An 18886-nucleotide genomic window follows, 5' to 3' on the forward strand; every position below is an offset into this window, starting at 1 on the left:
CTTTAAAGTGTTTTTTTCCAGGTCAAGGTTTGTTGAAAGATGTACAGCAGCTTGCATTCTTCTTCTCCTTTCAATACCGCATTGCTACCGTAACAGCACAGCTATTGTCAATTAGCAGTACCATCCTCCGCTCTCAGAAATGTGTAACATTTTGCATTCATGCTTGTGCAGTGCATGTGGATTTTTTTGTGCATTCTGATTGAACAAGCAATTCGAACTGTACAGGTAGTTCCTTATAAAACCATTGCTCTACAGTGCCACTAGTGGTCTCCACCAAGATAGTTATATTTACAGCGCTGTTTTTACAAAAAAACTACTGGGTTGATTTTCTTGAAACATAGTGGATGGGTGTAGCACAGGCAAAGGAAGCATTTGGCCTTGGCGGAGGTCTGCACTCTCCAGGTACCCTTATAGTTTTCTTAGGAATATGCTGTTAACTGTGATGTAAAACCGACAAAATCCTCAAGGACTTTCTTCACTGTGACTAACAGTACTTAAGTGATTCTTAGGGACCTCTGTCACATCCTCAAACACACACAAAGAACACACTCCATGCAGCTGCAAGGGAGGAACATCGGGGGGGGGGGGGGGGGGAAGAATTCTCCACACACAGACACACATGTCACCTCCACTCCCACAAGCCCCCTCACTGTGCCAGACAATCTCTCCCACACATTAGGCCACTTACTCGCCTCTCTGTGTGACCTGCACTAGAGATTTGCTGGCGCACATTAGCAGATGTACTCAGACTAATACATGGTCACGAGCTGGACTTTTGTTACTAAATAGGTAAGATGGCGGGGCTAAAATTGCTACATGATGCTATTCTTTTTTGTGGTTACATATCATGTTTTTTTTGGGGGGGTGGAGCTCTGACCAGAAAAAGGACTGTAGTACCAAACAGGAGCAGTAGTCCTAATGTAGTCCCTCTTTTTCAACAGTCTGTTCTGTTATCTGCAGGGTGCATATCGCATTTGCTTTTGAAAGTTTAGAGTGAAATGACTCAACAAGTATTAGATGGATCACTATTAAATATAGTACAGGCTTTCAACTTTTTCCTAAGCATGAATTGTAATTTGGTGATCAGATATTTTTTAATATTTTTTTATCTCTAATTTGCCGTATACTTTGGTTGATGACCAAATACTGTGAAAAATTGACTCAGCTCAGCTGCGTTGCGTGTTGCAAATTAGCAAGTGTTAGCATGCTAACGACCTACAATAACATGGTGACAGTGGTAAACATGATACCTGCTAAATATCCACTTGTTAGCATTGTCTTTGCGAGTATGTCGGCATGGTGATGTTTGCATTTAGCTCAATGCACCGCTGCGCCTACCTCAGCCCCACAAAACGGTTAGCATGACTGAAGACTTGTGTACACAGCAGGTGTTTGAGCAGCTGATATGCTTCTATTGGGGTGATATATATCAGGCAGAAAGTGCAAAGTTCTTCAAGTTGATGTGTTTGGAGCAGAAAAACGGGAAAGGGTAATGATCTGAGCGCATCTGACAAAGGGCAAATTGTGATGGCTGGATAACTGGGTCAGAGCATCTCCAAAGTGGCAGGTCAGTGGTTAGTAAAGTGGTCCAAGGAAGGACAACCGGTGACATGCTGACAGGGTCATGGGCTCATTGATGCAGCTGGAAAGTGAAACCTAGTCTGTATGGTCAGATCCAACATTACAAGATACCAGGGTATTAAGAAATCCCGTTAGTATGATTTTTAAACGCTGCTCTTTCCATTAAACGGACAGTAAGATGCTATATTGTAGTGCGCAGCACACCACCAGGGGTCAGTCTATGCGCTGCAGTGCAGCTGAGCTAAGAAACATGGTGTCTGGGAGATATAGCCATAGGACTAACTACTGAAAAATAAAGAAAGCTGCTTCTGTTTGGGATTATTTTGGATATAGTCCCAATGACAAAGATTAGCTAACAAGCACTGCAGACTGCTGACTGGTCAGAGTCGCAATTTGTCATTAGCGAGCGTGAAAGAAGGCAACTGGCACACTAATTGCTGTCTGTGGTGGCAGAGAGTGATGGAGAATGCGTGCTGAGTGGAGGAAAAGGTGTGCAGTGAAGTTGTCAGTCTGGCAGTAAATGAGCATTGTAAATGCACAGTGTGGGCTTCGGTTTGACACTGAATTAAAGTTAATGTTAGCTGTGACAGAATATATACTGCTTCCTGTGTATGTAGTGCTCATGCTGAGCCTGTCCATTACCAAAAGTGCCCACAGTGGGCGCAAGAGCATCAGAATTGGACCATGGAGCGATGAAAGAAGGTGGCCTGGTGTTGGCAATGTGTTGACTTGGCCTTCACATTCCCAAATCTCAGTCTGATCAAGCATCTGTGGGATTTGCTGAAACAACAAGTCTGATCCATGGAAGTCCCATGCCACAATTTAGAGGATTTAAAGGATCTGTTCCGAACGTCCTGCTGCCAGATACCACAGGACACATTCAGAAGTCCTGTTTGGTTCATTACTCAATTGGTCAGAGCTGTTTTGGCGGCACAAGGAGGACCTGCCCAATATTACACTATCAGGCAGGTGGTTTTAATGTTGTGGCTGATCAGTAGAAACAATCACAGAATCCAAAAACAGTACACTGAATAAACCCCCATAAATAGTATTAAAGCTGGGCTTACTATTATAACTTCAAGCAGCAGTGTTGCAAATGTGTAAATAGGCTTTTTATTTCAACTGGTTGCCATGTGGACTTTATTTTGGCTCTTTATTTCACGCTTTGAAATACCCCCCCAGTTCATTCCACGGTGGCACAGTTAGACACACACATACACTTCTAATTCTCATTGGCGGAATTATTAGCAATGTTGATGAAGTAACATCACGGACCATTATCATGTGCTGTGCGTGTGGGATGGAGCGGTATCTTTGGGCAAGACAGAACAATGATGCTCTGACTTTCCAAAGGTCACTAACAGCTTTGGGTGAAATCACGTCGCTCCTCTCACCACTCTAACCTACCCTGCTGCTGTTCAGCTGCGGCTGACACTACAGTGTGTATACCCAGAGGACAGCAGAGAGAGTTCAGCAGTGACATGTATCTCAGGACATACTGTAGCTTCGTGGACAAAGCATATATTCATGACTATATTTGCTACACAGCAGAGCATAGCCGTGTTTTGTAATAAGACAGAGAAGGTAGTTACATAACACAAGTTGATCTTTGCTGTTACTGTGGTACATTTTAGAAGTCATTTTAGAAATGGCTGTCTGTCTACGAATCCCCACAGAGCTTCACGTCATGTACCTGTCAGACCCGACAGACCCCTGAGGTCATGTAGCACAGACCTCAGCAGTTAAAGTTGTTGACGCAGCTTTCATTTTTGTGGTCCCAGCTGCTGATCCTGCATCTGATGTGCCCCAACATTAACATCATTGAAAACAGAGGTCATAAATATTCCATTTATCTTGCATATTTGACCAGTTTTTATTGTTTTCTTCTGTTACATTAGATTTATTTGTTATTACACTTAGCATGTATATATACTTTCAATGGTCTTCTTTTGCCTGTGCACATTATTTTTCCAGAATGTGCTTTTTAAAATTTAGCTTGATTGTATTCTTCTAGTCGTCACTGTAAAGGACAATGCATGGACTGGCATGTTTGCTACCAGGTATAATGCTAACCACGTTCACCAGCTCAATTTTTGCTAATTCACAATTAAGTTACAAAAAACAAAACACATAAAAAGCTAGAAAAGTTCTAAAAGTGATAAAAAGTTAACGGAGAAATCTATAATATATTCATTCTATTAAATCATGAAATGACCATGATATGTCATAAGACGTTAAGGAAACATGCAAAGTTGAAGTACTTTCAGTTTCAGTTCTGGTCTGTAACTTAGAGAAACACAGTAGGATACATCATCACTTATTACAGTCAGTTTACAATGTTGCACTCCTCTTGCATTCCTGCAGTATTCATGCAGCCTGCCTGAGCTTCCTCAAGTCTGGTGAGAAAGGGAGGAAATAACTCCCATCAACCATGTTGATTGTATGTCAAATAGGATTTCAGTCTATTTAAAATCCAGTCCATAGCTCGTTGCAGTTGTTGTTGAGTTCTCACCAAAAGCTACTCCTTTTTTTAGGAGAAAACCACTGCAGTATCCCTTGTTTACTGAAACAAAGACACCTTCTTCAAGTCTTATTAGTGCTACCACACACCATATAGAAAGGCTAACCTTTAAATGTTGTTATTACAATCATAGAACTGGTTCAACTTTTCAGCTGCTCCACTTACTTGTTTTGTTCAGTTATAAAATAGCAGTTTACCGTTAACTTGTCTGGCAAAATATCTTTTGAATAAGTGTGAATAAAGCAGAATGCAGGTGCTTCAACAGATGGCTCAATCAGACGGGCATTCTTCCAGCTCCAAATCAGAGCAGCATGCGACAGGTGGAGGTCTGTGTGCAGATAATGTTACAGCTAAACTTTTAAAAAACTATGCTCCTCTTCATGAAATAATAATCAAGCAACATGCAAAACAGTTGCATGCTTGTGATTTTCCTTCACTGCCATCACATGTAGTAACTATCTATAAAATGGTCATTCTCTACCACATAACTGTCACCACATAACTACTCATATAAAAATTTAAACTGAAAAGATGACTCTGTATGGTTTACATTGAGATTTTATGTACTTATAAAAGGAATTGTTGTTTTGTTGAATTATATTACCACATAATGTAATATATTTGAAAGAATAACATCAGAAAATTAGAACGAAGATCATCTTATGACTAATTATTCACAGTTTTGGCGAGAAGTTCTATTTTTTTCCAGGACATAAGTGATACATTCCCAGGAAGTATGACTGTAATAAACCTTTAATACACTAATTTAGTCCATATACTGTAGTATCAGATATGGATTTAAAAAAAAAAGAAAGAAAGAAAACTAATAAAAAATAAGGTGTAAATGCTGGCAGAACTTTTCAAAGCTCAGTGGTTACATGTGGCAGTTCTGGCTGCATTGCAGTAGGTGCTTCATCATCTGTTGCCTGGCAGGGAAATGCACTCTACTGAGTGACCTCTTGTAGTTCTAACATGGTTTAAAATTCCTTTTTCCAGGAATCAAATCAGAACTGACACCTCACATTCCCCTCTGCCTTAGTATCTTATCTTATGTCTAATTATCTTTCTCCACCACCTTCACATTTCCTGCTCTAACCTTCTAACTGTGCGGCTTCACTCTGCATTTATTCTCAGTTGTAGGATAATTGCAGCACTTTTAAGTGCTGTTCAATCAAATGGATCCTTTAATGTAGATTTCTCTGTCATTAAAACTCACTGACAGGATCCTGCTGTAGCTGCCCTGAATTCTACCTCTCATGAATAATTAAACCTTTAGTGTTTTCATAATACATTGGAAGCCGCTGTCATCTCCCAGCTATACATTAGACCACAGAGTAAAAAAAAAAAAAACTCCTCCCCATGGGCCTCATTTGTTCAAAGGTTATTCCAATTACCTGTTTGAGTAAATTATACAAACTTGTATCCCCAGCTGATGTGTCTTGCTAAACATGACACATGATCTTAATATTATCCTCTAATGAGGCTGGGAAGTGCGTAAGTGGATGGTCACCTAGATTTTTCTGCTTTTTTGTGAACGTCTTGTGACGTCAAGTGTTCAGATCTTTTACCTGGCAGCATCTCAGTGTGGTTTCCGTCTCTTCCACCCAACCACCACTGTAGGAATTAATCTAGGAAATCACAATAAACCAAAATACCAATAATAGGCCATGGGGAAATATTTCTATTTGTACTGCAGATGAAATTATCTGCTATTTACTAACTAACTGCACTTTTACACTCTGTTCATAAAATTGAGCATATCTAAAAAAAACTTAAAAAATGTACAAATAACTTGTGGAGTGTTCCAAAATATTTTGTTAATTTTCCTACATTTATAATTCCTTTCAGTGCGTGTTGTGCTTTTATTTAGTGGAATTTGATGAAAAAAACATGTTCAATTTTTGTATTTTTTAAATTTATGACTTATAACTCAAATGCACTGCATGTAATTTTTGCCACAAGGTGTTCCTCTCAAACAATGACAAAAGGAAAGGTTTGACAACATCATGATGTAGCTTGGGATCATGGGAGTTGTACTTACTACTGTTTAACAACCATCATAGCTGATGAAAATCTATCTGACATGACTTAGGTAGAGCTCACGCTCATGGTCATGGATATGTTTGACAAAACTGTTATATCATGTGTTTTCCTGGATGTTACGACGACTAGCAGCCAGCTAGCAACAGCTAGAAGGAAAAGCACCATTATCTTGAATACAATTACAGATTTCTCTGCATTTTGGATCTCGTAACTACACATCAGAAAACTAACATAAGTCTTGTGTTTTGATTTTAACATAGAACTGTTGCATGGTATAGCTTTAAATATATATATTTTTTATCAGTTATTATGGTTTATTGATCTACATAACCTTTTAGTGTAGGTTGTATAGATTTTAGGAATATGAAACATTTGAGGATACTCGTCATCACAACAAGTATACAATGTATGTATGTATGCATATAAGTACCAATGTAGTCCCTGACGGATTATTTCTGTTTCTGTAGTTGAGAGGGTTAACTCCATGAGCTTCGTATTTATTGTCAAGGTAAACAATCCGAACACGGTGATGAGACCATCATGCTTGTCAAGAGATCTTGTGAGCACCCGCTGAGTTAACAGTGTGCTCACAATGTTATTTACCAACACTTATTAACCACTGTGGCCTCACAGCCGGCAGTGAAAGGTCATTAATTTACATCACATCCCTCTCAAGCAGCGCTCTAAAGGTTTATTTATGCTCTCTTATGATCTTACGTACGTAACGTCCAGTTCAAGCGATGTAACCGTTATTGCCAGCATCCTCTGCCTTGGCCTGGTTGTGAAGCAATTCATCCACTAGAGGCACAGCTCAGAGTGAAAAGAAGAACAGTCAAAGGTTTCTGACAACAAACATGGTGATACTGGAGGAAGTTGTAATAATGTTCCTCTTAAGAAAGCGGCAAAAAATGTGACCATGACATGTGAAAAAAGTGTTATAGCCAATGGTGGTCTGTGTAGCCATTACTTCGTTGTGTCCTGTAGTTGTCGCACCGCTCCACCGCTCCCACAATTACCGGTGGCACTGCTCACTTTCGTCCATTTCTATAAATGACTCGCTCCTCCCTCACAGCATACACCCATGCACCAGTACAGACACACCCACCCACACTCAGAGAGCGGAGGAGAGAGAGTTTCCGACCAGTACGGTAAAAAGAGCAACAAATAAACAAAAATTGTAACCGGAGGTTCCCCGACTGTTTGTCCCGCCAAGCAAAAATATCGGCGTTTTTTAAATGAACCATGCATAGTGAGGCGGGAAGCACGGGTAGCTCTGCGGCCGGTGCTAACCAAAATGAGAGCATCTCTCCCAGCCCCAACCACAGCGCTTGCCAGATCTGCTGCCCCGTTAACGTCACAACAACTAGACCCAAACACACCTGTTCCAGCCCTCCCACCGAAGCACGCAGTAAAAAGCTGCAGACGAGTCACGGTGCCAGGATTTTAATTTTGGGTGGGCCTTTTAATTACAAAGGTTAACACTGTTTCCAACTGGTAATGTCACTTTAACAGAAATCACTGGTATCATACTGTGGATGGTGACTAGCACTTCCAGTTGATAATGACACAAAATCTTTTGAACAGTTTCAGTCGGCAGTTTATATTTATTTCAAATGGCACAGGATATGTCCTTATCTATGTGAACAATTATTTGCTTATAGTGACTGATACACACACCAACACAAGTACTTATTTTTTCCAAGTTCAAGCACTGGTCTCATGGTCTCCTTCAGATGAGGTGGTTCTTCCTCTTGATTATTATGTTTGCCAGGGTCATGGACATTCTTTCTCCGTTTTGATTTAGTTTAATAATGTATTTCTCCATGTTTGTTTCATACTTGTAGTTGTGCTTGATTGTCTAGCCACTTGTCCTTTAACTATATTTTTCCATTTCATACCTCCACAAAGCTCTTGGGGAACTACAGCAAAGAGAAGGACTTTTTTCTGTGAGTTTTTAATATATATATATAAGCTCTTAGCATTGTGCTATTTTAAGCCAATACATTCATTATCATGGAGAAGGTGATGCCTTAAAGACTACCATGGCTACAATTTGCAAGATAAAGACTAATATGCATCTTTGGCAATTTGAAGGCAGTTATACAGCAAATTTCCTTGCCCAGAAGTGAACGTACTTCATACCTCTGAAGCTGCTATAATTAATATTTACATTTTCAATGGATCTCATGATTATGTGTATATGAAGGGATAACTCATGGTGACAAACCCACAGAGAACAAGCATTTTAGCACCTTTTAACTCATTGTTTTGGTTTTACACCCGTTGACATAACTGTTTTGTTTCACTCTCAAGACTCTTGCCAACCTTGTTTGCAGGTTTGATAAACCCACTGTACGCTACCTTCCCAGCACTGAATTGCAGACAGACAAAGTTAGCGGCTACCTGGTTAACATAGTGGAGCATTTAGCTGCTGGGTTGGTGGAGATCAAAACAAAGAGTCATTATTGGACTTCCATCCACCAGAAACTGCATGGAAGTATCCATGTAACTTACGGTAGAGACCCAAAATAGGTTATAGCTGAAAATGCTTGGGAACCCCTGCAGTGTGTGCTATTGTTTGCCCTTCAGTCCGAGTGACTGTGTAATCTTTGTGGATCCTTGAGCTGAAGCGTCCTTGCAAGACACTGAACCTCGATTTGCTCCCGATGGTCAGGCCAGCATCTTGCACGGGAGCTCACTGTAATTGGTGTACGAGCGTGTATGATTGGTGAATGAGAGTGAAATATTAAAGTGCTTTGGACAAATGCAGACATTTACCATTTAAATATGAAAAAGTACTCAGAATGAAAAAAGAAAAAAGGTATATCAGTATATAGCTAAATATAATACTCAAAAAAGTACAAAGTACAGGTTTCCATCATACTGGTATTTCCCTCAGTACTATTCCTTGTGTGGATCTACGTTTTCTACATAATAATATTCTCTGTTTTCATACAGTTTTTCAGTCAGTTTTCATTCAATACACCAAAGGGCAGACTGTGCAGCAGTGGGGGTCTCTAAAGGATTCTAAGCAGGATTGGATGATGTGTTGAAATGAGAAAAGGTGGAAGATGAACCTGTCTGGTGTACATGTTGTGTATGAGGAAGTCTTTCTTTGATCTCAGGGTCCTAGTTTAGATCTATTTCTCTTATTTTCTCAAAACTAGGTCACAGTTTGCTAGCTCTTATTCTCCCACGGACTGACACACAACAACGGGTTCAAACTCAGTCCCTCTGTTCCCACTTAGTTTGTGTGTGTGTGGTGCTGGCTCTTTAGTGACTGCACTGCTTTTTTCAGAGGGCAGTTCAAGTATCATCTGAGTCTTTTTTGTAAGGACACAGGCAAAAGGGAATTACAGCACAATCAGCACTTAATGCAGATGTAATAGTCTGCTGCTTGAGTGTTTATGTGGGAGGTGTAAGGAGTCTGATTTTGAATACATGTGACTAACCCAGTTTCGGAGGTCCTCCTTCACTCAGATAATGAGAGAAGATGATAATGAGAAGAGCGTGAGTCGTGTGCCTCATAGTAAAAGGTAGTAAACACCTGACGCTAAAATGGGTCAGTGAAATCTGTTTCTGGTTGAGGCACCTGAGTTAATTTCTCCAAACAATGCAGTCATTTTTGGATTATTCAATTTGGACTGGTCTAAAGTTGCGTATTATCTTTCATTGACTTTTTTGGAAGCCTATTGACATCAAATTATCGTTCTACACTATACTGTTGTCTAAATCGGCAGCCTGTGGCCACAGAAAGTTACCCTGTGGCAACCAAATATTTAATGTAGGGCCCTCCTATGGCCACCAAGTTTTATCTCCATACTGCATGCCTTTGCCAGTATGTTGCAGTTCCACAAACATCCTGATCCCTTCGTGCCTTTCAGTACAACACTCTGTGAAAACAGCAAACAGTACTCATCACCAGCTGGCTACCGATGTGTCAGTATGTAATTACTAAGCCCACTTAAACTGCTAACACAATGTTTCAGATGAACCACAAAACACAAAAGATGGACTATGTGGAAAATAAAACTGCTGTGAAAATTTAGGAGTGAACAGGACAGAGGCTTCAGTCTGTACACTGAGTTAATTTCATCAGTATTTCTGTCCACTTTCTGAAAGTTTATGGATATGGACAAAATGCAGCAGTACCACCGGTGATTGGAGACACGGTGCATTTGATAGTTCAAGTGAGACACAACCACACAACATGACAACAAAGTTCACATGTCATGGTCACAATGTTTTTCATGGCCACACAGACCACTACTGTAAACAACACTGCCTCTATTTTTGCCTCTTCCTCAAAAGGTACATTATTACTGCCTCCCCCAGTGCTGCTATGTGTGTTGTTGGCAGTGAGTCAGCAAATTAGGCGACTAGCTTCACAACTAATAACTAGCTAACACCAGCTACACATAACAACAGACAGCGGTTAGCCTGCTTTAGCAACAAGTAAACTAGCTAACTGCTATCTGTCCATCATAACTCTGTAAGTTAAATCACTTAGGTAGTGTATTCTGTTGTCAGACTGTCCTTATAATGTTTAATGACATCTTTATGACAAGTGCAAATGGTACCACTTTACTTGAAGTCCAGGAAACTATTCATAACACCATTACAAAAACATTTAACAGTGTAATAAAACTCAATAACATCTTTATGACAAGTTTAGAATGTACCACGTTACTTAAAGTCAAGGAAAATATTCATGACACACTTATAATGGTCTCATAACAGCTAATGTCAAAACCAACTACTTATGACAGTTTGATGTAATGTTAAAACATAAAGCGAAACGGTTGTTTTAAGTTTGATAAAGATCATGACATGTCATGGTTAATGCCAAGTTGTCATAACAAATACATCTCAAAGAATGACACGTTTGCATTAAAAGTGACACAGTTGACTTAATGACACTTAATGAATATTGTTTTTTTTTTCAGCCCCGTCTGCTCAGTGTCCTCGTCCAAATTTTTATAGACATATAGACATGTGCGAGCCAAACTGATGCACAGATGGAAAATAATAATGCTGTTCTAATATCAGTATAATTTATTCAGATGCTAATTAACTCGCACCAGACTGACAGCTGTTCTATCTGTGGATCATATGAGCTTGTTTATCATATCATATAACAAATCATGTAACAGTGAAATGTCAAAAAGTCTCCCTAATCCACGGCATGAAGAAGAAAACAAAGGGCTAACATACACTAAGATTTGTGTTATGAATTATAGTAAAAATTCTCCACTTGTTTTCCCATAGTCTCTGAGAACCTGAAGAAGAAACAAGAAACCTAGCCCTTGGTTCTAGTTCAGGGTAGCGTTGTGATACTTTCCAGTTAGGCACCATTAAGTCAGCAGATGGTCTACCAGTTTCTAATATGGGTCAGGGGTAAATGGATATTACCGCACAAGGTCCACTGACTCATTTGTGTCAGATTTGTGTGTCACAATCCATGAAGCTAGGGTTGTGTGTCAAATTGAGAGTCGATGAAAGCCGTGAATCGAATGTAATCACAGCTGTTACAGAACTGACACAGAAAACTAAAGTCACGAGAGAACTGCATAAAGACATGACAAGTGTGTTCCCATCATTCTGCCATCAATGAACACAACAATATGGTCTTAAAGGGATGTGACACTCAGATGTTGTGTTGAGTTGAGAGATGGATGTGTAGGAGGGACAATCCCTACGCTGTAAGAAATCCTACAGAAATTCTGTGAAATCAACTGTTTTCTCTTTAACTTGATGTAAATATACAAGTTTTATTTGTCCAAATTAATTTATTTTTTTTCATAACCCTAAAGAACTTAGAAACATGAGTTATTCTAACTTGAAGTCTTCTGACTTGAAATGATGAGTTGAATGAATGTACTGCACAGAGTTCAATCAACTCATTAAATTAGGTCTCTAAGAAACATGATTAGCATGTTAGCAGGCTTCCCAGCATGCACTGTGTGAGAGGTAAAATTCTCCTGGGACTCCCCTTTTTATAGTGTGAAGAAAACATATATGATGAAAACTTAAAAGTTAAGTTTGTTATGTTTGTCGGTGTGACTAAACAGTTGTTGCTTCAATTTAATATCTTAAGCTTATTGAATCTGTTTTCTAAAGTGCAACTCAACTTGTCTTTTCAAACTCAGTCAAAAGTCAACAAGGACTTTTTTAGGTTAAACATATAAGTGTTTTTTATACAGTGTAAAGTGATGAATCCAGCACTACAACTTATAGTGCTGTAACACACAGAAGTGCTATTAAAGGGGAACATGTAGCTATGTAAGTGTCTTACAAGGGTGAAATAAAACTAGAATTAGTGCTTGATGGTTGTATGTGTTTGCAGACTGGTCATATTTGTCCCGATGTCCAGACTCGTATTTTATATGTGCTGAATTCCTTTGAGGTGTTCGTGAGATGTCGCTGAACCAACGGATGCATAAAGACTGTCCAAATACAAAATCCCTGAAAATATTCCTGCGGCTGCTGGCTTGGTTTGTGCCCATGCTGCAGTCCCATTTTCTGTGATCTTCAAAAAGGTCAAAGGCAGTTAAATAAATTGAAAATAGTCACTTTGGGAAACCGCAGGTAGTGCCAGACCATGCTTCACATGCCTTGACCTGGTTTAGAAAAGCAAGATATTGGCACTGCATTTCTACTGCACGCATAAAGTTAGCATGATTTTAAGTTAAGCTAAAGATGATCGCAGTTATTGCAAAAAAGTCAGCCTGGAATTACCTCCCAGTCCATTAATTATTGTGTTTTTCTACAAAACCTTGCAGATGATATGTATGATGAATAGTTTGTGCCCCAAGTTTGGACTATTAATTGTGCTTCCAACCAGTTTGGGGAGATTGGAGTTGTTTATTGCATTAGCTACATTGAATGCCAGTTGGCACACCTCTGGTTCGGAGAAGCAGAGAGGAGTAAAAGCACAGAAGCTAAGCAATGAACTGCTGTGGACAGTGTCAGCAACAAAAGATATTTAGCCTCTTAAAAAAGTTTAAGTGCACCTAAAAGTTTAAGTGCATATATTTGGAATATTTTCACTGCTTTACATTGCTGCAAGACAGCTATTTTAAAAGCCAAATATCGGTTTCCCCAACCCAACCAAACTCCATAGGCAAAATCAGTCATTTTACCTCTGAAAATGGCTAAAATACACGTCCACAGCAGGTATTGCTTAGCTTCTGTGTTGGTACTCCTCTCTGCTTCTCCAAAGTGGGGGTGTGCTGACCCACATCTACTGTAGCTGATACACTGACTATCAGTAAGTACCTCATACAGCCCCCATCAAATGATACAAACTATGCCATAAAAGTGTGGAGGATCTATGTCGAAACATCTGTAATGTAGAAATAATTCAATACAGTCTTCTTTGCCTTTATTTTTTCTAACTGTCCTTAAAAAGGCCAAGAAAAGCACTGAATTTAACTAGACCTCCATTACTTACTTACTGCTTATGTGGGTCATTGTGGACGGTTTTATAAGCCTCATAAGCAAGTCAACGTTAGCTGGCCCCACAGTGGGGTGATTACTGTGATTATGCTTCCTTTTTTTTTTTTTTTTTTTTTTTTTTTTTTTTTTTTTTTGCATTAATGGCATGGTTCTCAAGGGTAAGCTTCAGTAGGTAGTTTGGCAGGAAATCAAACCATTTCTGCGGGATATTTACACAGCAGTGCAGGTCACAGGTATATACTGAACACTGGGTATATGTCTGCAGTGATTTCAGATAATAGCTTTTTGTTAGTCACACTGCTGCTCCACCTGAGAGGGCTTTTAGTACTCCTGGGTTTTTTAGTTTTTACCGATTGCACCCTTTATTTTCCTTGCTAAAATAAATCTGTGTCACTATGCCACTTTACGGTCAGGTGTATGTAGGTCAGTGTGTTGTGTGTGTTTATTTTCCCTCACGAGGATGACCTACAGGGTAAAACATTTTCCAAATGCTGGTCTTTTTCTGAAATTGGTCTTTTTAAAATGATTAATTTCCTTAAAAAATACTTGACTTTACTGTTTTACATTAACTCTGAAAATCCAGTTTTACTTCCCTTTGTTCTCTCCTGGCATTCAGGCAGCTAATTATTTGCTTCAGTCCAGATGTTGGAAAAACATCCACTTCTTTATTTTTTTATTTGTACATTTTGAAAGCATGGTGGAAATCTCTAGGATGGACACGAAGATTTTTGATTTTTAATCAATTGTCCAGTTCTGCTGTCTTTGTCCTGTTTGAGGCACATGGCCAATCACTCTGCTCAGCTGTCCACACACAGTATATAACCTAACCCATTCATCTCACTCTTTTTCTCTCCCTCTCTGTCTTCAGCGGTGCCAGTCCTGTCGGTCTTTTCCTGACTGCCATTGTAGCTGTGGCTTACAAGGTGGCGATAAGATTTGAGGGGTGAGTCTTCTTTGTCTCAGGTCTTGTTCAAATTTGTCAATAAAATGATTGATGAAAAATAATTTCACTTAATTTCCCCTCAATTCTTCACAATAAAAGTCCCTGATTATTTTGTTATTTAAAGCTTTTATTTTTAAGTGGTGAAATCAGGAAATGTCATATTTTCATCTGTAGTAACCTAACACAACTCCTATTCACCTGAAAGAACAAACAGCAACAGGAAAGAAGTAAACTTCACACCACAGAGATTCAGTTAGAAGCTTCAGAAGGACTGAGAGCTGAACACACAGACACTTTTAAAAACATCTCTCTCTCTGTTCTCCTGCACACAAGTCTTGCAACACATCATTGAGGGTCACCACAACCCATTTGGAGGTGTGCTGGGCATGCTCTGGCTCCACTCCAGAGGTGGTCCATCTCAGGCGTGACTCGACACAGCTCGGTGCGTTATAACTGGTAATGGAAATTCACATCAGTGTGGCATAGTTTGACTCTGAGCCAAAAGGGCCAATAGAAAAGCCCCATATACTGTACATCTCTGTTGGCCAGATCACAAATCTTATTACATCCATTTTGGTTTTCCCAGCTTTCTCCTGAATCATAAGAGGGTGGTGGCTCTGCACTTGATGCTGTTTTGTTAACTGCCAAAAACTCCAGAACAAGAATAACAGCAAACTTTTCCAGTGAGTTACAACTCAGTTAGCAATAGCAGCTAGTTAGCTATCAACTATCCAAAATCACAAACACTTGGATGGACTGATCATATGCACTGAAGTGAGACAGAGAGAGAACAGCGGCGTGATTTCTGTGTAAATTCAGCTGCCATTATGACTGGGTCTGACCCTGAAGACGCCACTTCAATAGACTGCTTCCTGACATAATTACACTCAGGAGGAGAAACGATTATGCGAGAGACATACATGCAACACGTGCTCTATATCTACAATGCCTCTTGGATCCATTTAGTCTTGGCTTTTTAATATCTGAGAGCTATCTTCATTCTGAATTTGATGTTGGGACAGGCTTTTAACAGTTAACCTGTTTACATGTGGAATATTATTAAAAGGTGTTTTATGAGATTCCACAACTTTCCCCAAACTTTTGTTGCTCCTGTACCAACTTTTTTTTTTTTACTTTGATTACTCACTTACCTGATTAATCACTTGGTAAAATACTAAAATGATCACTAGCTGCAGCCTTGGTAAAGTGAAAGCTCATCCACTAATTCTTCTGCTGTTGCCTACACAGCTGACATGCATCTCATCGACACAGGTAAATGGGGACACGTCACTCAACCACAAGTTGACTTGAGTTTTTCAGACTAACGGGCTCATTACAACCCTGATTATGCACAGGCCACCTGGGTAGGAAATTGACATACCACTCTACTCCCACCCCTCCTCCTCCTCCTCTCTCTTGTGTTTTCATCTCCATTTATTGAGCGCAGCATTCGTTATTTCTGCCAAAAGCTGAGAGGTGCACGTATCTTTTCTTCTCATTTTCACACATTAAAAGCCTTGTTGGTCAGCCCTCTCTCCCCCGCGTCCTCCTCCTCCTGCTCGTCCACGGAAATTACGAGATGAGACCTAAAAAACAGTTATGAGCGACCTACTTCTGGATATCTGTCTGCGCAGACACCTGTGCAGGAATACACAAACCCACGTACACACAGAAGTACACAGACATGCTGTGACTGCATAAGCTAGTCACAAATGAGGCAGAGCTCTGCATGGAGGCAGCTGCTGTGTGCACTTGCTCATTAAGCCTTTTGTGTGTGTTTGTATGCGCGTGTGTGTGTGTGATACCCTGTCATCATTAGAACAGGTGTATAAGTGTTTGTCTGTACATGTATTAACTGTGCAGCTGTCATTTGCATTACATATGTGGGCACATCCTGACACACAGCAGCATAACAACTTGTGCACAACAACATGTGGTTGTACTTAAACACATCATACTTTGCCACAACTTACGGTAGGACTTTATCTGAAGGGAAGCTCATAACACTTTCATTACACTGTCATAACAATGTCATGAGACCAGTCATGAGTCACGTGAAGGAGTCTTTATGAATGATTGTGACTGTCGTCGTTAAGTGTCTTTTGGTCATTTATAATTTTTTATGCAAAGTTGACTTTAGTTCATGTCATGACAAGTTGACATGGCCTCATAACAGCCAGTGTCAAAACCAACCACATATGACATTGTAATGTAATGTTATAACATAAAGCTAAAGAGTTTCTTGATCATGTCAAGTTCTAAAGAAATTTTGTTGTGGGCAGTGTAAAGTTGTAATAAAGACATTCTGTCATAGTTAATGTCAAGTTGTAATAAACATTTTTCTTGGTTCATGTCAAGTTGTCATAACAAATATATTTTTTATTTTGGTTAATGTCAAGTTGTCATGATAAAGACATCTCAAAAAATGTCAACTTTGCATTAAAAATTACATAATTGACTGAATGACACTGACATTTCAGACATTCATGAAGACTCCTTCATATTCAGACAGATGTCAGGACACAGTTATAACATTGTGATGACAGTGTTATGCACACCCCTTCGAACAAAGTGTTCACTAATTTAATTTACTACAGCGTGGACCCTACAATAAGAAACCAATGTTTTACCTGGATTGTACAGCTTAGCAGTAAGACAAATGGTGGTAAATGGCAGACTGACTAAAGGTCACTGACCTACATTTATCACACACAAAAACCTTAGTGCACACACACGCAGTCACCATAACACACAATCAGAAGCAAAATTAGTGCTGAGCAATCCAAATACAAATAATCAAATTACATCTGACGAACCGTCTTTGTCAATTTCCTTTGAAGGTTATTTTAGTTGTTTTATTCACATCCTCTCAACTATATTCCTGCTGCTACATAAGTCACCCAGTGTTGGGAGGAACAAAGTCAGCCACCTCTGTCTGGTTGAGTCTTTCAGTCTTTTCAGTCTTGGCCTCGATCATGGGTGAAATGAAAAGTCCCGTTAGACATTAAGAGGGAACACGAGGTGAGCCTTGGTCGTGTCGGAAGGATGCTTTTTTTGAAAATGTCACACATTAACACATGCTGTGAAAGACAGCGCAGGTGTACATGTCACTGCGGCAATTTCCGGCAGCGCAGATCCACAATTGAGTCATTTAGCCCAAAACTGTGAATTGGGTGAAAGACAGGTGCCATATTTTGCCACACACTGTGACTGGGAATAGATCCATGTGTTATATTTATCTTTCGCTTCTGGCAAAGACTCTGAATGATCTCATTTAGTTAAACTGTGTGAGGATAGCGAGGGGTCCCGGTGGATATTACCTCACACAGTGAATTGAATGGGTAAAGGCACTGGTGGGATAGATGCAGGAACCACGCTGAGTGGAAATAGTGAGTTCAGTGAGTCCAGACAGCGCCTCTCACAGTGACACGCAGCGGTGAAAGCTGACGCCAAATAATGACTTTTAATCCGGTCTGACTTCCTCTAGTGATCTTGTGAAGATTCATCTATTCATAGCCAAATCATTTGATTATATTTAATTCAACTGAACATCTGGACTGTGTCTGTGTGGAACATGAGAACCTTTCTTTCTCATATCATCCAGATTTCTGTCAGTTCTGTACTGAGGTGACAGGGCTGGAGCAAACATAAGTATCTGGCTTTCACTTGTGAATCCCCTGACCAGGTTTTCTAATTCAATATTCATTTCGATTTTACTGCTGGTTATTTATTTCTAGATTTGCTGCATCGTAGCGTTTTTTTGATGATAGCGTTGATAATTCAGCAAACAAGTTTTTTTCAGAGGAGATGTTAGAGCTTCTCTGTTGACCTATCATTAGTAGGCTAACTAGACTAACAAACTTTATTGCTGCATAGCAAACAATTACATATATTTTTTTGTTGTACTTTTTTAGCTAGTTAGCAAACAATTGATGTTAACTTTTTAGCTAGCAAGAAATACAATGTTTTGTTAAGGAATACAAAGCAGCCAGAAGATTTCAGTTTCTCTCCTTTTTTGTTCTTAATAGGTCTCAAAAGCACTCAGACTTATTTTTTTAAATTATTTATATATTTTAATTTGGGTAAGCAAGCGTCTCCATAACGATTAAATTGTATTTAATTTCCATGTACATCACTGAACTTGGATTTACTAACCAAGGTTAGTTTTTAATTGTGCAACAGAGCTCTGCTTAATTCTAAATCTCATTTACAGCAAGTTTTTCATGTCAGGCTATTGTGGTACTGCTGTCATGTCCCTGGCTAGCATGTTAGCTGTTAGCTCACCAGCTGCAGTAATTTGAGTAATTCAACTACTTTTAAAAGTAATTTGGGTGCATGTG

At 39.5% G+C, this 18886-nt stretch overlaps 1 protein-coding gene across 1 annotated transcript in view; it reads left to right on the forward strand.

Moving 5' to 3' along the window:
• Positions 1 to 18886, forward strand: part of pemt (phosphatidylethanolamine N-methyltransferase) — an 80650-nt gene that overhangs the window by 60500 nt on the left and 1264 nt on the right. Inside the window, exon 6 of the mRNA XM_084741299.1 lies at positions 14472 to 14546. Coding sequence (XP_084597425.1) covers positions 14472 to 14546 — 75 coding nt within the window. The remainder of the gene's footprint in view (positions 1 to 14471; positions 14547 to 18886) is intronic.

The sequence above is a fragment of the Lutjanus erythropterus genome, chromosome 17, assembly GCF_056507025.1.
Source record: "Lutjanus erythropterus isolate fLutEry1 chromosome 17, fLutEry1.hap2, whole genome shotgun sequence".
NCBI classification, from domain to species: Eukaryota; Metazoa; Chordata; class Actinopteri; order Lutjaniformes; family Lutjanidae; genus Lutjanus; species Lutjanus erythropterus.